Raw genomic sequence first — 21,482 nt, forward strand, 5'->3', positions numbered from 1 at the left:
GTAGTAGTAGTAGTAGTAGTAGTAGTAGTAGTATAGTTGTGGTTGAGTATGCGAACGTTGCAGTAAGCTTTGTGTGATGGTGATAATTGTAGGTATGAATTGCGGGTGATAAGAAATGCGACGTTGGAGATTGGTTCGTTTTTTGGTTTCTGGTTGGTTTTTACTTTTCGGATCGAATTGAGCTGCTGTTTGGTTCGCCCCGCGTGGGGTGTTTGATTGGTTGCTTTTTACTTTTAGATTTGGTATGCTTTTGATTGGTGGGTTTGCGATCTATTTACTCGAAGTATGTACCAGGCTGCCAGTGTTTTTGTTAGGTTCAGGTTAGTGGCTCGGAGGGGACGTATTATTTTTGCTGTTGTTGTTGTCGAAAGTAGTACGGCCATTGAGGTTGCTGGGGTAGAGTATGAACATATATCCGGGTTGTGGGATAAAAGACTGATGTAATTCATGGTAGAGATAGAAGGTTTAAATTCCATTACAAGGATGACTACCATCACTGGAGATTATCTCCTCCCAATACAGCAAAGGTTCTATCACACGCATATTCATCTCACATAGCTATATGCACATATCCCTACAGCTTGGCCCTCACTTGTCCTGCAGCAGCTTTCAGCGATCTCCAGTATTGATCCTTCAGGCCCAACACCCCGAATCCCAGCTCAGCCCATTTATCATCCCACGGCGGCAAGTCATAAGCACTTGTTCCCGGCGCAGGAGGCCCTGCTAAATCACGGAGAAAATCAAAATACTCCTTGAAATCAGGCTTAATCTCATGGAAGAGTGAGTTTGAACCCTTATACTTCAGCCTTTCGACCTCCCACAGATCCTGCTCCTGCGGACTAGGCAAAGCCCTTGCGTTCCGACCAGCGAAATACCGCGCCACAGCGACGGCCTGATACTCATAGACCCGGAAACTAATCGCGGCTCGCACCTGGCCTACGAGCGCTAGCGATGGATCCCCGATCTTGAAGATATGCTGGTAGAACCCGGCCACACGGTTGTTGGGCGTGGTGGGATTGGGATTGAGGAACGGATATGCGAGCTTGTACCCTGTTGCGAATATGACTTTGTCCACGTTCTCAACGACACTCCCGTCGGCGAAAAACACATTGACCCCCGTTTCTGTTGTCTGGACGCGCTCAATCGTCGGCTTCCTCTCGACATTGGGAAGCTCCCAGGCAGCTTGCAAGGCTTCGTTTTTGCCTCTCAGGGAGAGATACAACGGGCCCTTGACGATGGGGTGTAGATCTGCTACCAGATCGGCGGAGGATATGCTCCCTCCGACTACGATCACTTTCTTATCGACGTAATCGTTTGCCGAGCGGAATGCCTTCGAGTGTTCGAACTTCGTCGGATGGGTCCTGGAGGCTTGGTCCAGACCTGCTATGTCCGGGATCCAGGGGACGTTGTAATGTCCCGATGCGATCACCACGGCATCGAAGTGCTCTTGCCACCAGTAATCTGCTGGCTGATTGTTGCGCAGCTGACCTGGTTTCCGAAGCGTAACCGTCCATTTGTCGTCTTTCTTTTCCACTCTCTCTACTGTCGTGTTGAAAGAGACAAGGTGGAGATACTCCTTGAATAGATCTTCCAGATATGAAGCCACAACCCGGAACGGACGGGAGGGATTTGCCTTCCCATATTGCCTGACTGAGAGGGCAGAATTGACCTCTGGAAACGAGGAATGTGTGAATGCCATGGCGCCGGCGCCGACATTGCTGTCAAGGGTGTCGTAGATAGCTGTTCGCGCTGTTGTGTCTTCCAGTACCGGGGGCGTGAAGGTTGGGAAGTTTGATGGGATTCTACTCTGCTTCACACCTGATGAAGTAGAGGTCGGAAAGGGGTCGGGGATTGGGTCATAGTGCCAGAGGCCTCCGACTCGATCCCGTCGTTCAAAGACGCGAATGGTGTCGAAGATCTTCTCATCGTTCAAGGCTTTGACGGCCGAAACGCCCGACGGGCCGGTGCCAATGACTGCTACGCTGCGGTATCGGGGACCCATGGTATGATAATTCAATTGAGAGTTGATAAAGGGGTCCAATTGATGTTTATTAGAACAAGAAAGATAGCTTCGAGACATCTTGAACCATACACAGCTCTATCGCCCTACTTATAGTTGAGGGACACCATGCATTATTTCTCAGCATCCGTTGCGCAAAGATACCCCACAGTTTCGACATAGTAACTAAACTAACCGAACGGTTGTCGCTCCGTTGTTGAGATATCTGTCCTTGAGGTGATTGGGGTGTCGGTGGGTTAGCCTGACGTGATTTGCGCTTAGTATGAGCTTTGCATCTGCGGAGGGGGATATCGGCAGCCAGCATGCAATTGGGGAACAGGACTGGTCAGTTACTGTTAACTCAATCGCTTATTTCTTGTGTCACTGGAATCTTTCCACATATTTGTTGTGTATATACCCAAAAGCTGGATTTTATTTTCCTTGATACCGACGCCGCTAGGAAGTGGAAGAGCTATTTAATTCTGAACTGGCAGTCTTCGTACTAGCCTTCACGTATCTTATCATAGGTCTTCGTCATATTGAGTAACTGTTGATGATCTATATACATATCTCTGATCATATGTCCAGTCAGCTAAATATTCACGGATTCAAAACCCACAGGTTTAACATCCCTCCAGTCCCTAAACCCCGTCGTCAGTAGTCCACTTGCAAGAGCCTATTCCAGGCTTAGATGCATTCTTTCCCGGATACAAAACCACATTATCAAAATTGATATCATAACAAGGATGATCCTTGGAACACGAGATAGTCGAAGTCACCTCGTCCTCGTTGGCGACATAGCCCGTAAAATTGGCAAAGGTAATGCCCGAAACAGTCATGAAACTCGTACCAGCAAACGAGCCGTTATTGCCCTCATTTTGATAAATCATAGGACCTGAGTTGGCACCCTGAACCTCAAAATTCGAGAAAATGATATCACTGACATTGCCCCAGCCGCCGCCGCGGGGGAGACCGGCACTCTCGTAGGAGTCCTGCGGAGTGGGCACGCCAATCCATGTCTTAATGTAGGCGCTGGCATGCATGTCTTCGTTGTATCGGATGAGCTGTTTTCGTCAGTGACAGTTGTGACGGGATATATTGATGAACCGGGAGATACGTACCTTGACCTTGTCGATCCGCACATTCTCTACGCTCGAGTCTTCTTTATATTGACCCACGCTGCCGATGGCGATGCCATTGCCGCCACGACAGGTGACGTTGTGAATATAAATATCGTAGGATCTGGGCTTGATCGCGACGCAGTCGTCTCCACCTTGATATACGAAGTTGGTGAGACGGATGTTTCTCGCGTCCATTGTATCTGTCGGACGACACGTGTTAGTCCATGCGCATTCACATGGGATGCATGACTCTACTTACCAAACCCGTCTGTATTCTGGACCCAGTTCTCCCCGTAGGGCGCATCCACTGCTGTCGCATTGCAGTAGATGTTGTTAAACTGCATATCGGTGCCGTTCATGATATTGAGCGCCCACAGCGGCGGGTCCTTGACGTAGAAATTGTCAACATGTACATCCGAGACGTTCCAAAAGACGAAGGGCATCGGTCTTCCGGGCTGAGTGGTGCCCGCTTCAGCGGTATACCAGACATTGCCGTTGCCGTCGATGCCTCCGGTGCCGTATCCATCGATAGTGATGTTGTGCCCGGTGATCACGAAGCCCGCAGCATGGTTCTGGAAAGCAACTGGGTAGGAGTTATTGCGCCAGTACTCTAGATCATCGGAGAACTATGGGAAGAAGTCGGTTAGTTGCACATGGTACGAAGGGTCGAAAAGCATGCAAGTCGCACCGTCCATTTCCCCCGCCATTCGATTGTCACGTCGCTCAGGATTGGGTTTAGGCGCGAAGCAATCCAATACGACTGGTCTTTGGGGAAGACAATGGTGCCCCCGTGGCCGCATTTCTGAAACGCTTCCAGGAGTCTCGGCACATCGTCCGTCTGATTTCCGTTCGCTTTGACCGTGCAGATATTGCCCTTGTGGTCGATCTGGGACGCATGGCCAATAGCCGATAGCCCTAGCGACAGGGAAGCTGCGACAAGAGAAGTGCTAAGCCAACGCATCGTTGGGGGATCTTTTATTGCGCAGAGAAGTGATGACACGGAGCTCCACAGGTCTACAGACTACTAGTACTATACTAGTATACGCATCAAGTATACATTCTATTTATCTCCACATTTCGATGATATCGATCAGACTTTTGCTAAACTTTCGGTGGCAGATGCACCGAGATTCTTTGATCTGTGCCCCAACGACGAAGCATGTCAGTTCACCTAAATCGCAAAAATGCGGAGAGGATCGGCTTCGAGAGGAAGGGGGACGATTGCGCATCAACGAAGGTGTCAATCGCTGCCCCGATAGGAAGCTCTCCTGACAGAAGCTTGAATATATTCTCCGCCAATAATGCTTCTTGATGCACCATAGAAACGCCACTGCTCAAATATGGCCACCCCTTCCCCCCGGGGATGGAATTATAGCGACCGATGTAGGAACGGATCAACGGTGCCTGAGAATTGAATCCTTCGCTAAATCTTTCAGTACTTGGCTGATGTCATACCTGTTGACTCCTTGCCTCGCTAGAGAATAACAGGAATTCTCCGAGAACCAGGGAAAGATTAGGCGAAAAGAGGAAACGAAACGAGAGGGAAGAGAGGCCGATTTGGCCGGGGGACTCCATCTGTCTGACCAGTGGACTGTGGAGGATCCATTAATGATTCAGATTAAATATTAGTATTAGTATTAATATTCGTATTGGGATTAATAAATAACGGTGAAAGATGGAAGAGAATGTGAGGAAGTGGAGCCAAACGGGGAGAGCCGAAAAGGTCTCCAGCGCAGACGCTAATTGATCGCTGGAGTCTTGGACGAACCGTTCGAAGCCAACACTTTACCGATATTGGGCAATCCGGCATTTATATAGCGTAACCCAAGGCCAAACGACCCAAAACCAACCCCTCTTCCCCTCCCCTGCAAAACATTCCAAGACCGATTGGGCAAGCCTCTAATATAAAAATATCAGCCGGACAAGTAAACTACTTAATTCCACGTATCCGCCGGACCAGCATAAAAAAATCATAATAATGAATGCTTTCTTGCGGTGTACCCTCTCTCCCATCCGTCTTTCCCATCGGGTAAAAAACCTGCTGAGTCCCCTTGGGCATTTCCCATCAAATGGCCAAAATGGCTCTGGGGTCCAGGCTTCCTCTCCTCCTGTGTCTGCTGGCGGTCTTTCAATTTGCGCTGGCGCAAAAATGCTGGCGAGATGTCACATGCGCCGGACCGAAAGATAGCGCCTTTCCAGGGCCGTGGGAGGACAACATTTACGCGCCATCGTCCAGAACCGTCAGCCCTAAGCGGACGATCTTATCGCTGGCCAGACCGAACGCCACGGTCGATTATCAAAAGTCTAAACCGTACACGTTGCGTGGAAATGGATCGGCAGTGGTGTTCGACTTCGGGATCGAGGTGGGCGGCATCGTCACGCTGAATTACACCTCCAAAGGCGGCAGCGGTGCCCTGGGCTTGGCTTTCTCCGAAGCGAAAAATTGGATCGGAGAATGGTCGGATTCCTCCAATGGTGCCTTTAAGGGTCCTGACGGTGCTTTGTATGCTAATTTCACGAAAGATGGGTCCGCATCGTATGTTATGCCGGATGAGTCTCTTCGTGGAGGGTTTCGGTATTTGTCAGTATTCTTGGTCACAAAGGATCAAGTCTCGGTCGATGTTGATGCCGTGAGCTTGGAGATTGGTTTCCAGCCTACCTGGTCGAATCTGCGGGCGTACCAAGGGTACTTTCATTCCAATGATGATCTCCTGAATCGCATCTGGTACAGTGGCGCCTATACGCTGCAGACCAATGCCGTCCCTGCGGACACGGGTCGTCAGGTACCTATGCTTACGAAAGGATGGGCCAATAATGCGACCATGGGACCTGGAGATACGATTCTCGTGGACGGTGCGAAGCGAGATCGTGCCGTCTGGCCGGGCGACATGGGCGTGGCGGTTCCTGCGGCATTCGTTAGCACTGGCGATTTGGAAAGTGTAAAGAACGCCCTGCAGACAATGTACGATGCTCAGGTACATATACCCCTTCTGCAAATACCTACATTTCACATCTAACAATGATACAGGATAACTCAACGGGCGCGTTTGACGAATCAGGACCGCCGCTGAGTCAAAAAAACTCGGACACATACCACATGTGGTCCATGATAGGAACGTACAACTATCTGCTGTACACTAACGATACATCCTTTCTATCGAAGAACTGGAACAAGTACCAAAAGGCTATGGACTATATCTACAACAAAGTAGATAACTCAACCGGTCTGCTGAATGTCACTGGCACGCGCGACTGGGCCAGATGGCAGCAGGGATATAGCAACAGTGAAGCACAGATGATGCGAGTACCGCCCATCCCCTACAATATTCCTCGTATCTAACAAAATATCAGACTATACCATACCCTGACAACAGGTGCACAGCTAGCCTCCTGGGCAGGCTCCAGCCTCGCCAACAAATGGAACGCCCAAGCAACAGACCTGGCACAGTCCATCAACGAGTATTGCTGGGACGACGAATACGGTGCTTTCAAAGACAACGCCACAATCACCACTCTACACCCACAGGACGCAAACAGTCTAGCCCTTCTCTACGGAGTCGTTGACCCAGACAGAGCCAGCAGGATCTCCAAGAATCTACTGCAAAACTGGACCCCGATCGGCGCAGAAACACCCGAGTTACCGAATAACATCTCTCCATTCATCTCATCCTTTGAAATACAGGGCCATTTCGAGATTGGCCAGTCCGCCCGAGCGCTGGAGCTCATCCGACGAAGCTGGGGCTGGTACCTCAACAATCCCAATGGCACCGAGAGCACAGTGATCGAGGGATATCTGGTAGACGGCTCTTTCGGATACAGGTCCGACCGCGGGTATAGTAACGACCCATCGTATGTCTCGCATGCGCATGGGTGGTCCGCCGGTCCAACGAATGCCTTGACAACCTACCTCCTGGGTCTCTCCGTCACGTCGCCGCGCGGCCTGACGTGGAAAATTGCACCGCAGTTTGGCGATCTCAAGACCGTCGAGGGCGGGTTCACGACTTCGCTGGGCAAGTTCCAGGCGTCCTGGGATAAGAGCCCGGATGGGTACACGCTGCAGTTTTCCGTTCCGCCTGGGACGAAGGGGAACCTGACGTTGCCATATGTGAGGAGCTCGGAGAAGCCGTCGATCACGATTGACGGCAACGATATCTTCAAGGGTGTGTACTATGTCGATGATACGGCTACGATTACCGTGAGTGGTGGCGGGAGACATAGAGTTGTAGTGTCGTAGTGTATTGCTTTCATAGCCTGGTTGTTTTTTTAGAATATCCATGTATTACTCCCGATCCAATGCCATCAGTACTTGATCCTACACACTCTCCCAGCCCAACCACTATCTCAACAACCACACCATAGTCACCAATAAACCCCCTAAAATAAAACCTACAACCAAACGTCCAAACCACCAAGCATAATCAAGGGCACTTAAAGTCACGTGAAAAACAACACCGCCAAGCCAACCAAGGTTACCCTACAACATCCGCCCATCCGCAACTCAAACAACAAACCACCAACTCAACACCCAAACACAAATGCGACCACCAACATCAACAATGCAGGGCACATCCCTCCGCGCCTGCACACAATGCATCCGGCGCCAATACTTCCGCGCAAGCCCCACCCCTTCGCGCCTCCTCAGCACCACCCGCACCCTCCGCTCCACACCCAACAACCCGCTCCGCAACTCCGCCAGCTCGCGCGCCCGCGAAGCCGAGATCGCCCGGTCCCGAAACACAATGGCGCTTTCCGCAGCGGGGATAGTAGCCTGCGCGGCGGCGATGTACGGGGTGATCAAGCTGGATCTATTCGGCCTCGACCAGGCGTCCGCGAAGGAAGAACAAAACCAAGTGCCGGTGCAGAAAGAGGGGGCGATGAAACTGGACGGACCGGCGGGATTCGGGGGCAACGCGTCCGTGATACGGGTGCAGGGACAAGACGGCGCGGAAGAGGTTTCCACGGGGACGAGCACGATTCCAACTTTTCCGAGCGTGATCCGGCTACCGAAGGACCTTGATGCGGGGGCGTTGAAGGCCGGGGATGAGGTGCCCGAGTCCGTCGAGGAGGAGGAGTATCAGCTGCTTGGACTGGGGATTCGGACGGTGTCGTTCCTCAAGATCCAGGTGTATGTCGTCGGGATGTATGTGGCCAAGAGCGATATCTCGGAGCTGCAGCAGCGGCTTGTGCGCACGGCGGTCAACCCGCCGGGTGCGAAGGAGGGGGTTGTTGATACGCCGGGCGCGACGTCTGCGACATCGTTGGTTTCGACGGAGAGGCAGGGCTTGAAGGACTTGCTTTTGGATGCGGAGCGCGGGGATGAGGTCTGGGATGCCGTCATCCGGGGGGATGGGCTCAAGACTGCGTTCCGGATTGTTCCTACGCGGAATACGGATTTCTTGCATTTGCGCGATGGCTGGGTGAGGGGGATTACGGGGCGGGCGCAGAAGGCCAATGCGAAGGCGTTGGAGGGTGCGCAGAGTGAGTTCCAGGATGAGTCGTTTGGGACTGCGTTGAATGATTTCAAGAGTCTGTTTGGGGGTGGGCAGAGGAAGAATGTGCCCAAGGGGCAGACGTTGGTGCTTGTGCGTGGTGGCCGTGGGGAGTTGGATGCGCTCTTCCACCCGGACCCGGCCAAGCCGGTGCGGTTCTTGGGGCGCGTGTCCGATGAGCGGATCAGTCGGTTGGTTTGGCTGAATTATCTCGCTGGTAAGAATGTTTCGAGCGAGGGTGCTAGGCAGAGTGTTGTGGATGGGGTGATGGGTATTGTTGAACGGCCGGTTGGGACTGTCGTGCAGAAGATTGTGTAATTCTATCTTGTACATGTAATAGTAGGCAATCAATCACTCTCACTCTTCTCATATAGATTCTATCAGTCTACGCATTAAAGCTTCCAGACACCAGTTCCTCTGCGGAATAATCGAGACTACGACCTCCGACCAAACACCGAAACCCTAAACACCAACCCAACAATCTCACCAACTACACAAACTCCCTACACACATACATTGGCGCAGACTACAGAACCAATCACCCCCACCACGCTCCGCGGGGTAACCCGGCGACTACAAACCCCGACCCTCAAGGTCAATCACCGAACCCACACATCGCAAGCAAGATAGATATCATATAACCAAATGCATTCCGTCTATGGTATCCACAACGCTCTCAAAACATAATCTAAAGAGCACCAGCGTCCTTCAGCAACTTAGGCAGATCACTGCGACCCTGCAGATCGGAGTTTCCACCGATGTGCGTCTGCTTGATGAAGATGTTAGGGACGGTGCGCTGGCCGGTGATTTCCTGAAGGGCGTCCTGGATGGCGGCGCCGTCGCCTATAGACAGGAAAACAAGATTAGTCTCTGTCGGACATCACCGGGGGTATTCCGGTATATATAGAGTTTTAATTAGAAAGCGGTCGGGGTTAGACGTACTCTCGTTATCGAGTTCAATGGCGACGTATTTCGCCTTCAGCTTGTCGAGGAGACTCTTGCTGGATGAGCAGTAGGGGCAGTAGGACTTCGAGAAGACGACTAAAGTTTTTTTTGGTCTTGCGTCAGAGGCGTGGCTTTTTTGGTACCTGGGCGGGAGAGGGGTTAAGCTTACCAACGGCGTTGTCGTTGATGATGCCCTGGGCTTTGGTCTTAGCGGCAGACATGGCGGCTGGGGTGGGACCGGCGAAGGACCCGAAGAGACGAGAGAAGATGGAAGAAATGGTGGGCAACTGGGGTCTCCGGTGGAGAGGATATTGGAGGGGAGATGGGAGGGGTGGAGCAGGGTTTATATACAGGTGACCGGACGGGGAGTATACTTGATTGTTCCTTGCGATTCCCGCGGTTGACTAATTTGCCCGGGAAATGATGTGAGGCGCGGATTATGTAAGATGACCGGGGCGATGATCTTCGATCCAGGCCTCAGGCTCACGATTAGCACTACTTCTGAATACGTAGTACTCGTCGGGTATGATGTCTATTACTACCGATCAATCTCTAAAATACTCATGGCTTGTTTGTCTGCTATATAGATATATTTGGTATGTCAGTTCTAGTAAAACTGCTGGTCATTTGCTTCAATAGCTGTCTGTCAATCCTCGCTCAGATTGGATGTAAGTCTCGAGGAACTGGGTGCTGGGTGTTTCTAATGCAAAGTAAATGAACAAGGCAAATGGGAATGGGAATGAACCTCAACTGTACGGTCAAATTAGTCAGTCGGAAGAGAATCGAAGGAGTGCATCGTGAAGTCGTTATCAGAAGTATCCCCCCGGCTGCTTCACTTGTATATGACCCAGGGGATCACGGCTCTTGACCTGGGAGCTTGCAGAGACCACGAGTCAATAGTATTCTTTGGATTGACATGGAAGGAAATATGAATTACAACAGACACAGGGGAATCATGCAAGGAGCGACTAGCCACAACGCAAGAAATGGAAAATCCGGATGGAACGATACAAAAAAAGAAAAGAAAAGAGAAAAGAGAAAAAGACAGGAAATTAAAAAGGTCCTAAAAGCACAGAGCACTGGTGATCAACAACAACCAACCTGACACGCTAACCGAAGGAATATAATGCGAAATGGGTAATAAATTCCACAAAGGCAATATTAAGAGCGGGTCGCCATCAAAAATAACGAACAGCTTGGGAACGAAGTACGATGTGAAACGTCACATCACAATGCAACATCCGCAGCCCTTCTCCTTTGGCGGCGGTGGCTCGGCCGTTACAACGGGCGGACTCCATTTGGGTGTCAATGCCGCTTGCGGAGCCGCTGAGGAAGGTTCTTGCAGTTTGGGCATGGGACTATACCCTGTGCCTGTATTTGGTCGGTTGATCGGGTCTGGGGTCTTCGGTGCGCTTGGTGGTTCTGGTTGGGGTTGTGAAGGCGTGGGCTCTTCTTTTTTCTCTGGATCCTCCACCATCTCAATATTCTCCACAGGCCTTGGACCATCATGACCAACCGCTAACGGAGCAAACTCGCGATCGTAAGTAGTTGGTGTCTTGCCCTCTTTCTCCCATTCTTCTTGCTGCATCCGCTTCGCATGAGTGGGCAGCATTTGCTGATCTGGGGGTAGGCGCGGGTCTGGCTTGTACATGGTCGCCAGCCACGGGGGGTCCCCTTCAGGGCGGTTGACAGCAGTTTTCGGACGATCACCCGGTTTCCCCTGGCGCTGAGAATTGTTATTGGACGTAGTACGACTTCGGGGCGGCGGCCTCCTTGTTGACGCAGGAGCGGAGGTTTTCCGAGTCCCAGTGCCAGCTGCACCCTTAGCGGGCGTCTTCTTAGCTGCGTTAATCTGGGCTTGGACACCCCGGCTAGCAGGCCGGCTCCCAGCAGCCGGAGGCGAGGTATCTGTCGAATCCACCGTGATAGGCTCGCTAGCCCTGCGAGGCATACCAAATGAGAGGGTTTCCTCGTCACTAATAGTATTCGCGCGCGAGCGGTTCATAGGCGCGGTGCTAGAGGGAATGGGAATTCGAGACGAGCTCTTACGAAGACCAGGGTTGCGGTAGATGTTAGATGCGCTGTCGTCCGCCGCGACCTCCTCAGGCTTGCGAAAGTCCCAGTTGCCGCGTGCGTTATCATCAAGATCGGTCGGGGAGGAAGTGATACCTTGTTGGCCTTCCAGGGTTGGCCAGGGCTCCATTTGTTCTATCGGCGGGGTCGTAACCTCATTGTGGTGCATATCATGATGTCTGCCACGCCCAGACCTAACACTCCCTGATCCTACTCGGCGCTGGAAGAGGATCTGCTGCAGCTCTTCACTTTCGATTTTCGCTAGTTTGTCACGATGGATCCAGTTTGTATCGTCTGCGTCCTCTGGGTATGGTCCGGCACTCTCCTTCAGTTCACTCTTCCTTAGAGATCCGTTATATGTGTCTTCCGAGTTCCTGACATTGCCAATGTTCCGACCCGCTACATCCTGTCCGTAGATATCCCGCGAGCTCCCAGCTTCGCTTCCGCGCCGGCCATGGCTAACATCTCTTCGTCCTCGAGAACTCATATATCCTGACTCATGTGCGTAGGCATGCTTTGACAGTGAGGAGCTACGGGATCCCCGAGAATTACGTCTTGATCGATTGGTGGACTCGTATGAAGATCGGGACTTAGAACGACGAACGGCACTCTACCGAAGATTAAGGTTAGCTGATCATCAAACCTACAAGGGAAAGTGGCGGGAGCTTTCTATCACAAGAATGCACACAAAGGCCGAGACCGGCAGACAAACATGGGCCAAATGGGACTTACATTTGGTGTAAGCGGGACGGAAAACTCCCACTGGTGCTGGTTCGAATCTACACCGGACGACAACCAAACATCTGAAGAAAATGCTGCTGTCGCTGCTGCTCCCGCCATTCCAACAGCAATAAATTTAACTCAAGGAAACAAGGCCAGTCCAGCTGGAACCAAGTTAAGGGTACAGGTGTGCTTGTTTGGTGAGATTAAAGAGAATGAATTCGCTAGATTTCTCCCCGATCATGCCATCCCAATGCATGCAGAACCTAAGCACCAGCTACCAGGCACCGTTGCCCCAAGATCACGAAGTGCAAGCCGAGCAGCGTGTTCGGCTCAGAGGTGGGAGGTGGTCGGGAGGGGGGGGTGGCTGAGGATGCTGCGGACAATTGCTCGGCCGGTGTGAAAAAAGGGGAAGCAAGGAAGCGGCCCGAAAGAGTAATGTGTAAATAGGGGACCGGCGGAGAATACTATGTCGAGGGTTGGGGCTGAAGCAATAGTTGAACGGATACCGGCGGTGACAGTACCGTGGATGCGTTTCGGTTCAGGGAACGGGATCAGCCAACAATTGATGGTGATGGGATGGCACAAGATTCGCAAGTCAGTGCACAGTATAGAGTCCCGTGTAAACTTGTAGACGAGATGGGTCTGCAGCAGGGAAGACAGTCAAAGAAAGAGGGAAATGACAGTCGCACAGGGAAGAGGACGTAACCCGTCGAGGGGGGATGAGAAAGCTGGAAATGAGGGGAAGAAGAAAAGGAAAAATTAGGGAACAAAAAGGAGTGCGAGCGAACCAGAGTGTGGCTGGACTGTGGCGCCTGTAAGGTCAGTTCAGAGACGCGCACGAATTGCAAATAGTAGAGAGAAGATAGAGAAAAAATAATAATAAATAATAATAAAAATGGATATGGTCAAGAAAAGGGGACGAGAATTAGAGGTGAATCAAATTATTATTAGTATGAGTAGAGGGAACTCAAGACCCTCCACGAAGAACAAATGGAATGAACGGGGAGGAAGGAGAAGAAGGGGCGGAGAACAAAACTACAGAGAAGAAAGAGAACGATTGCGATGGGGCACGCTATCACTTTGTTGGAGCTTAGTTCCCTTTGGTGGGTGTCGAGTCTGTCGACTAAGGTTCTTTAGCCTAACGACTAGTCACCATTCCAGGTCCCCAGCCGAAACAGCCTAGACCTTCCAGGGTAGATGTCAAACTGTGTCAATCTACCGATGGTAAGGTTTATTGGGTATTTCCTCAGGATATCATGATCTATAGAACTACGATACGACTCGAACACCTCGAGTCTCAGCCATGTGCTCCCTTATCGGCACTGGGGTCTCGCGCAGGTGATCTCTCGTAAAGCCGTTTCCACTTGCGTTGTCGGCTGTGCCCCCTTTTATCCACTGCCAGACCACCCGTGCATTCGGTTGCCTCACTTGGGTAAAACATGTCATCATTCCCTGCCCTCCGTACCGACGATCGGTAGCCGATAAAGTACTCCAGGATCGATCAATCAGAAAATTCCCTTAGAGTTACAGCTCTTTGTCTGCGAAGTACAAAGTCTATGACTAGATTTGGCAATCAATATCTCGGCAGCGCAGATGCACAGGTCCTTCCAATTTCAGTCATGGAAATTAGAGTATGTCAACGTAGAAGACGTCTCTCATAAGTCAACGTCAACCGCTGTGGCTGAGATCTAATGACATTGACTAGGTGCATCAGGTCCGCCTTCAATTTCCTTGTTGAAGCCACTCACTGACTAATTAATACAATGTGACTCATGAAGTATCCTGAGAGTATAACCTACACTACCTAACTAGGTTACTGAACCCACGGACTATGATGATGGTTCCAAAGAAGAATCTTACCGGTTTTTCTGTGGCTTTACAAGAAATGACTAGATACCCGCAAACCGCTTTGGCTTGGGACCAGTCAATAAGGAGCGCAGACTCTAGACTTTCGGCAAACCCTGGATGTGAGATTGAGCTTGTGAGGAGACTGGAACTTCTCAGAAATTACACTTCAACATAAAGTTGAGCAGGACGAACGCCTAATTAATTTTTTATTGCACGCACGGAAACCGTTATCCAAAGACGAAAGAGGACCCTGATGTTGACCCGGGTATGAGTTGGCTTGCAGTAGAGGCTAACTCTGTTGGACTGCAAAGATACATTGCCAGAGCATGGACATCCCTCATTGATCTAGAGCTTAGGCCCACGTGGAATTTATCTAGTAATATTTTGATTGCGATCGACAGTATCCAACCATACATCGCTGGACGATCAGAATATGTGCTAAAGGCTATCGAACAGGTTATGCAAGATCTTCCAGATACGCAGCCAAAAGGGGTAAGTGTCATGAAAGGAACCATCATGATATATCTAATGCCCACAGTAGTATGGTATATGAGGCAAATTCTATATTCGTCTCCGGCAACAATATCTGTCAATATGTTCATGACATATACAATGATGGGTGGGCACACCAGGCGATTAGTTATAAAGGTAACATAAAATGTACAAAAACATAGAACCGGCGAGGCGCTGGGCAATCATGCCTTTGCTTGATCCAGTTTTGTGAGGGTGGACTGCGCTTCCTTAACGAGCGCCTTGCGCGCGTTTCGAGCGTCCACGTTACCATCGGGCTCAATGCCATCAGCCCTAAGAAGCACTTGCGCCAGAATCGTCTCGCTCAACTTCGCATGCTCGAATTCACGCGACTTAGGATCGGTCGGGGTATTGGCAATATATTCATCGCAAAGTGGCAGCAGCTCTCTTTGAAAGTACGCTGAAAGTGCCTGTGCTTGCTCAAGTGGGGTACTGAAGGCTTTGAGGTTGGGAGCCGGCGCTGGTAGCGTCGATCTGCTAGGGGACGCAGAAGGTTTCTGGTCGGCGGACGGCGCGAGAGTGTCAGCACCATCTTTGGTCTTCTTCTTATTCTTATTCTTCTTGTTCTTGTTCCGATTGCGAACCCTCTTCGGGCGGGGCGCATCATCCGGAGGCGCCGAGTCGCTGGCCTTATCCTCCGCGTCGGACCCCTCGCTAGGGGTACTCTCTCCTACCTCCGATACCACACATAACACCTCCGACTGTTGTTTGAGTCCCTCATCCCGACAGGGCAGATCATCGTCGTCCAAAAGCTTGCCCTTGTAAAGTAGCTTGACCCGCTTTGGGTCGGGAGTGCCTGTCGCTTCTGCAGCTCGTCGCCTCAACTCGCGAACGCTGAGCGTCCCGTCATTTATGGCGTATGCCGGGAAATTCAGCTCATATGCGTTCCTTTTGTGTTTAAGGAGAAGTGTGTCTGGCGCATTGTCATCTTGATTCCTATATGTGCCTGCCGCACCATCGACGATATAACTGTAATCGCTATCGCTGACTTGCGGCGTATTGGAAACGGTGGAATACTGTGGAGAGCGACGGAAGAGGTTGGTGAAGGGAGAGCGCCAGGACATGATGGCTACTGCTAGTGCGCAAGCAAGGATGGTAACAGCGAGTGTAAGCTTGTCGGCGGCGAGGGTGTTCTCGGTGATCCAAGTTGGTGGGGGCCCAAGGGAGCGCAAAGATAAAGGCGTTTCAGCAGAAAAGGTTGTGACGAATTTGTCTTGAATGGCGCTGAGGGAAGTGGGAAACTTGTTTTTAAAGGAAGTCAGGTAGAATGCACAAGTCTCGCCCAGAAAGGACTGAGAATCGTGCGACAGCAGTTGGGTCATCAATGAATTGTCTTAAACGAAGAGGCAAAAAAAATTGAGCGGTGGACGCTGAGGTCATTAAGGGAGAAGCTGTCCTCTCAACTCCGAAATAGGCAAACAAGGCGGAGAGCCCAGGCGGACATTTTGCCGCAGTCACTCCTCATTCAGTGGAGCAGAACACAGGCTACTCTACCTAGTATCAACTTGGGACGAGGTCAGGCGATAGTTGCCTGGCCTGATTGAGCCTTGTTGGGAGATTTGGGCAATCTGCGTGAATTATGGGGTGAATTCAATGGTGGGTAGATATTCTGCGTCAATGATATTCTCCTGTTCTACTTGAATCCCCCATACAATAACACCAACTTTCCTCCGCGCTGCACTACAGTCATACTTTGCATATACTGGGAACACAGACAATGCATAGCATGGTCATAATGGATACAATTGGGATACACACAGTCATAATTTCGATTCGAAGAATTGGAAATAAATCGAAGCCAAAGCTTTAGCGTTTCATTAACTAATTATTAGTTATGCAAGGCTGTATGATTACTAAAGCCATCCCGATGCCACGCAGCCAATTTCCAATAGAGGAGAAAGAAAACGCCTTGGCCTATGTTGGTCAATTATGTTACGATATCTTTTTGAGTAATAGAAACACTTGAATGAAGAGCCGAGCTTCGATGTCTTAGTAGTAGTACCAGCGGTATTCATAGCATCTGTCCAATCAAAATGGAAGGTATAGTGACAGAGTAAGTGACAGGGTACAGAACTACTCGTGACGGTGGGATATACTAATCAATTCCAGATGTCCTTATGTGGTTGGCAATGAGATAGCCCTCCACATTGACAGGCAGCAGGTTAAAGCTACAATAGCGCATATCTTTGAACCGTTCACATTTTCATGTGCGATGGTCGTTCTGTTGGACCGCCCCTCCCAGTCTCTACAGTTGAACGGCCATATGGTTTTAAAGCTCTATGACCGTCGGTTTGCAACAGGATTCAGAGAGGATCAGAAAAGCAACCCCTGGACTCCGGATATTGAACAACAGTACCAGCAATTCGTCCTGAATGGCGATGCATCTAATTTTGTCGCCCGGCTCGACAACGATGATGGGTTCGTTGAAGAGAAAGGGGATCATTTTAGTATCGCATAGGATGAGACATACCTCTATACAAGGACGCGGGATTTTTATGAGACAGAAATTGAAGTATACGTTACTTTGAAAGATATCCAAGGTGAACACGTCCCTAAACTGTTCACATGCGTTACGTTGCATGGGTCATCGGCGCTGCACGATGCGTCAGTCAGCAAGTATACTGACATCCCTGGGATTCTTTTGGAATATATTGATGGATTTCCCTTGACTGATGTCGCCGCACATGCTCCCAGAGAAGCCTAGCAGTCACTATGCGAACAAGCTATCAACATCATCCACCAGGTTGGTGATCGAGGTATTCTTAATGAGGGTGTCAAAACAAGGAGCTTTGTCATTCAAAAAAGTCCAGAGAGAAGGTTCAAGATGTTTATGCTTGATTTTGCACTATGCAAGTTCCGCAGGGACTATGAAAGTGAGAAAGAGTGGTGGGAATGGAAAGCGATACAAGACGAAGAGGGAGCAGTGGGATATATAATGCGGAACAGATTACAAGGAGGTTTTGTCTACCATCGATCTGCCTTGTATACAAAGCTGGATGACGACTACAAGTCGGAGAATTGAATGCTTCCTTCCAGTATAGCCTTCTTAGCGAACTTTCCCCATACTATTCAATATGGTATATGATATATGGTATACCATTCTACTTTGCTCCGAGCGAAAATCTGGTTGCTGGATACCAGGTATTTTTCACCCCGTATAGAGACATTACCTGTCCATTTTCACCGCTCGCATTGCTCATATCAATTGAGGACCCTAGCCTATACCCCAAATATGGCCATTATCAAAGCACCAACCTAAAGGACTCCCCTCAAACAATGACCGGTAGGTCACACGATCATCGGCGACTTTGGCAGTAGAATAGGTGTGATCTGCCTTAATGACCCTCAAGTCTGCTAAGTGCCATTGTTTTATTACTATATTAACACCTACTTGTGCGATGTACACCACAGTAAAACAACTTTTCCGAATAACGACATGCAGCTTTGATATCCTACTGTTCTGGGTGGTTTCGTGCCCTACTATATGGGATACTGCATCTGAGAATTTTGGGAGCCTTATCGTGGTACTATAACAGCCTGTATGGATTGGCATAGGATCCTGAGGGAAATCAGTAAGTTCATTTTTTTCTGTAGCATCTGCAAATGGTGGTGTTCCCAGGGTCAGCAAAATGGTATACAACGGAGGAACTCAAGTATATATACGTAAATTTCGAACTTATGATACAGAACTATGTCATATCTATTTCCAACGCCTTCGTCATGCGAATTGGGAACTGAAGTCACTACAGCGAGTCTTCACAGCCTCACCCCGCCAGGCGCTGGTCGACCACCAAACCATCTAGCGAGCCCGTTGTTGCCGTCGTTGCCATCGCTTCCCATCCACCTTGGAAGTCGGAACGAGTCGCCCTGCAACCATTGAGGTGTACTGGCAGTTTCAAACGTATTTTTCACCCGGTGAGCAAATGATTGGAAAAAGTTTTCGTCATCCTCTTCCTCTGTCACTACAGTGGAGGCTGTGGCGGCCCCACGGGGTGGCCGTGAAGGTCGGGTAGCCTCACCCCGAGGAGTCCGCGACGAAGAAAAGGCATTGGTGCCTTCTTCAACACGGCTGGAAGGCTGAGGAGATCGATCACGAGCAGAAAGCGATAGGGATCCAAGACCGGTGAGCTCCCGCTCGATCAAATCACGACCTTCGCGCCAGCCACCTAAACCATAGCCACTAGGGTTATTTTCCAAGTCTTCGTCCTCCTCTTCTAAGAGGCCGAACCCGCAGATATTCTTCACCCGGCCATAGAGATTGAAAAGGGTAGCACAGACCGGCGCGAGAATGAATATGGGAAAGAAATAATCGAACCCCTTACCAAGCGGTGTCAAATCAATAGACCGCCCGAGGAAACGGTAAAACGTGGTGTTCTCCCTGGCACTCATCGGTAAGAATGTTACGAAGTTGTATGCGATCGGCACAGTAAGCCTAGCGACGAGCCCCGCGTACCAGCAAGCGCTTTCGCCGTACGTGTTGCGGCGAACCAAAGCGCGATTGCCCCACACCTTAGCATCGTTGACACCAACTAACGCAGCCCAGCACATGTACAACAACCAAGCAGAGGCGGTCACTTGTCTTCCGAACCCTACGGGTGCTGGATCTTTGTGATAGGAGACTATGGAGAGAGTCACAACTGACAACCGGGGAGCCAATGACTTAATCAATTCCGACCAAACAACGCACACAGATGCAGCCGCAAAAATCACGCCGAAAAGCAACCGGACGCTCGGGATGATGTGGACGTAAAGATGATGTCGCATGTATGGACTCAGAATCTTCTGACGTGTAAAGAACGTTGCGCGATGGGGGGCGTGGCCAAACTCGAGCTTCTTCGATGCAGATGAGTTGATGATGGCTTGCAAATCGGCGGCAGTCAGCACTAAACGATCCCACTCATCGATAAAGCGGGCCTTTAGATGCCGAGCGCGCTGGAGTCTTCTCGTAAGATCTGCCATATAGCGCTCTGTAATGACTGATGGGATAGTAGTCGACACATCGGAAGGTTCAAGAAGTGCGGTCCGTTGCTCGGAGGAATTAGATGTCTCAGCCAGGTCTTCGATCCAGTCTTTGAACTCCAGAGCACTGCCAGTCTTGCGTCGTTGTAGCTGAGAAACTTGCGATTCGAGACTCTCGAGGTCGGTGATCGCATCCATCAGACGGTCGTGCAACCGGGGCGCATGTGCTTGGATTCTGCGCAGCCGACCGCTCACGTTGGCATTGCGGAATAGAGTACGAGGTATAGAAACAAGACCATGACCCATCAGATAGATCGCAAGGACAAGACCCCATACGTATGCGAGAGCCATAACTAGTGACTTTATCGACGTAAACTCGAACCCATTTTGAATTGATATGTAGATTAATCCCACAATCGCACAGCACAACACGATAAGTTGATATCGGGCATTGGAGCGGAGGGAGTACGCAATGCGACCTTTCGGCTCACGGTAGCCCGAGTCGACATATTCACCAAGCAATGGAAGAATAGCCCTTTAAGAAGGCCGGATTAGCACTGAAAGAACATGAAAACCTTATTATTGGTCAAATGAAGCACGTATGTAGTACACACCAGGTAAGCACAAAGATTAGCCAGTAGGCAATGCGCCAGGATACCAGGATCAAACGGTCAGGCAACCAGATGGCCTTGGGTCCGCCCCCATCACGAGAGCTCGATGCTAGATCAATCGGAACCAGGAGTACTACGCTAGCGGGGAGGGCGAGAGCAAGAAACACGGGAATCGTGAGGTAGGCTGGAGTAGCTCGCAAGGTTAGGAAACGCCGTAGAAGGAGTAAGACAAGGATTGAGATTGCCAAAAGGGCAAAAGAAAAGAAAATATTAGAGCCAACAGAGATCGAAGATATGGAGATCATGGCGGCGGTTCCGTGGAGAGTACAGACGCATACAGAAGGCGGAAAGGAAATTCAGGGTCTTGGACAATCAAGAGTAATTGTTCATGACGAGGGAAAGCAAGTCAACTAAAGAGCGACGATCAACCTAGCTAAAACTGCAGACAGAAATGGTTCGAATTGTGTTCAAAGACGGACACATGCGAGTGCAACGAGAGAAACGGGAGTTGGTTCCGGATTGAATGAACCCTGAGACTCTGTAGGCATGGACGGATCTTTCATTTCGTTTGAGGCGGATGATAAGGCCCACGGTGACGACAGCAGGGTCTACACGTGACATCACATGACATCCTGTTACTTTTTCTGGCACAAGCAGCCTTACCCGGTCCACTTGGTGCAGGCAGATGTATGTTACAGGAAGTCAGTCACGAGTGCCTCTGAATTCCTGCTGAAGTAGTTAAGCTGCCCTCTCTACTTACATGGATTAGATTTCTGAGCCGTATTAACTAGGGCGAGGGGTACTAATAAATAATAAATAAGGATCAAGGAGGGACTGACTAGAACGTAGTTGATGGAGCCTGTACCACCTTTGGGTTGGTCACACTAGGTATGTAAGGTCACGGGTACGGTACCCTAAGTACAGTACCTGCACGCTGTGGACTGATAGACTGCAACCAGCCTTCCCCTAAAAAAAAAAAAAAAAAAAGACCCAACAAATGGTATTCATACTTCTAGTATAGGATACAGCCACATCGGTGATCATTGATCTGTTAGGAAGAAACCTCCACACCCTAGGTTGGAGATTCAATGAACTTCACATCAAGTGTATAATTATAATTGTCCTTCTCATAATTAAGAAGAGAAATTATAAAATCTCTTTTTAAATAAGAAAGGGGAACAAA

General features: G+C 50.1%; 9 protein-coding genes across 9 annotated transcripts; 3 read left to right on the plus strand and 6 right to left on the minus strand.

The window, feature by feature from the left end:
* Positions 1-530: 530 nt before the first annotated feature.
* On the minus strand, positions 531-2,023 carry BDV37DRAFT_262853 (uncharacterized protein). The gene has a single exon (XM_032083473.1). It carries the CDS (start codon positions 2,000-2,002, stop codon positions 575-577), a length of 1,428 nt encoding a protein of 475 aa, XP_031935958.1. The 5' UTR covers positions 2,003-2,023; the 3' UTR covers positions 531-574.
* A 549-nt stretch (positions 2,024-2,572) lies between these two features.
* BDV37DRAFT_25045 (putative extracellular exo-polygalacturonase) lies at positions 2,573-4,256 on the minus strand. Its single transcript, XM_032082185.1, has 4 exons — positions 3,809-4,256; positions 3,380-3,746; positions 3,121-3,320; positions 2,573-3,063 (listed from the first exon to the last, which is right to left on the minus strand). Exons 1-4 carry the CDS (start codon positions 4,079-4,081, stop codon positions 2,641-2,643), a joined length of 1,263 nt encoding a protein of 420 aa, XP_031935959.1. The 5' UTR covers positions 4,082-4,256; the 3' UTR covers positions 2,573-2,640.
* Positions 4,257-5,038: 782 nt separating this feature from the next.
* Positions 5,039-7,505, plus strand: BDV37DRAFT_25088 (putative alpha-L-rhamnosidase B). The gene is made up of 3 exons (XM_032082233.1): positions 5,039-6,095; positions 6,149-6,420; positions 6,472-7,505. Exons 1-3 carry the CDS (start codon positions 5,190-5,192, stop codon positions 7,352-7,354), a joined length of 2,061 nt encoding a protein of 686 aa, XP_031935960.1. The 5' UTR covers positions 5,039-5,189; the 3' UTR covers positions 7,355-7,505.
* Positions 7,506-7,676: 171 nt separating this feature from the next.
* On the plus strand, positions 7,677-8,927 carry BDV37DRAFT_288328 (chalcone isomerase domain-containing protein; the record flags this gene model as incomplete). Its single annotated transcript, XM_032088257.1, has 1 exon — positions 7,677-8,927. One exon carries the CDS (start codon positions 7,677-7,679, stop codon positions 8,925-8,927), a length of 1,251 nt encoding a protein of 416 aa, XP_031935961.1.
* Positions 8,928-9,297: 370 nt separating this feature from the next.
* Positions 9,298-9,775, minus strand: BDV37DRAFT_288329 (glutaredoxin; the record flags this gene model as incomplete). Its single annotated transcript, XM_032088258.1, has 3 exons — positions 9,298-9,452; positions 9,552-9,650; positions 9,724-9,775. 3 exons carry the CDS (start codon positions 9,773-9,775, stop codon positions 9,298-9,300), a joined length of 306 nt encoding a protein of 101 aa, XP_031935962.1.
* A 1,001-nt stretch (positions 9,776-10,776) lies between these two features.
* Positions 10,777-12,467, minus strand: BDV37DRAFT_288330 (uncharacterized protein; the record flags this gene model as incomplete). The annotated part of the gene is made up of 2 exons (XM_032088259.1): positions 10,777-12,237; positions 12,360-12,467. The coding sequence occupies 2 exons, from the start codon at positions 12,465-12,467 to the stop codon at positions 10,777-10,779; spliced, it is 1,569 nt and encodes a 522-aa protein (XP_031935963.1).
* Positions 12,468-14,219: 1,752 nt separating this feature from the next.
* BDV37DRAFT_262859 (BAG domain-containing protein) lies at positions 14,220-16,080 on the minus strand. Its single transcript, XM_032083474.1, has one exon. It carries the CDS (start codon positions 16,049-16,051, stop codon positions 14,894-14,896), a length of 1,158 nt encoding a protein of 385 aa, XP_031935964.1. The 5' UTR covers positions 16,052-16,080; the 3' UTR covers positions 14,220-14,893.
* Positions 16,081-16,762: 682 nt separating this feature from the next.
* BDV37DRAFT_275938 (uncharacterized protein) lies at positions 16,763-17,751 on the plus strand (the record flags this gene model as incomplete). The annotated part of the gene is made up of 4 exons (XM_032085478.1): positions 16,763-16,782; positions 16,839-17,151; positions 17,188-17,403; positions 17,434-17,751. 4 exons carry the CDS (start codon positions 16,763-16,765, stop codon positions 17,749-17,751), a joined length of 867 nt encoding a protein of 288 aa, XP_031935965.1.
* Positions 17,752-17,977: 226 nt separating this feature from the next.
* BDV37DRAFT_262861 (LMBR1 domain-containing protein) lies at positions 17,978-21,259 on the minus strand. Its single transcript, XM_032083475.1, has 3 exons — positions 21,139-21,259; positions 20,303-21,051; positions 17,978-20,223 (listed from the first exon to the last, which is right to left on the minus strand). Exons 2-3 carry the CDS (start codon positions 20,602-20,604, stop codon positions 18,486-18,488), a joined length of 2,040 nt encoding a protein of 679 aa, XP_031935966.1. The 5' UTR covers positions 20,605-21,051; positions 21,139-21,259; the 3' UTR covers positions 17,978-18,485.
* Between the last annotated feature and the right edge of the window lie 223 nt (positions 21,260-21,482).

Source organism: Aspergillus pseudonomiae (assembly GCF_009193645.1).
Source record: "Aspergillus pseudonomiae strain CBS 119388 unplaced genomic scaffold BDV37scaffold_115, whole genome shotgun sequence".
NCBI classification, from domain to species: Eukaryota; Fungi; Ascomycota; class Eurotiomycetes; order Eurotiales; family Aspergillaceae; genus Aspergillus; species Aspergillus pseudonomiae.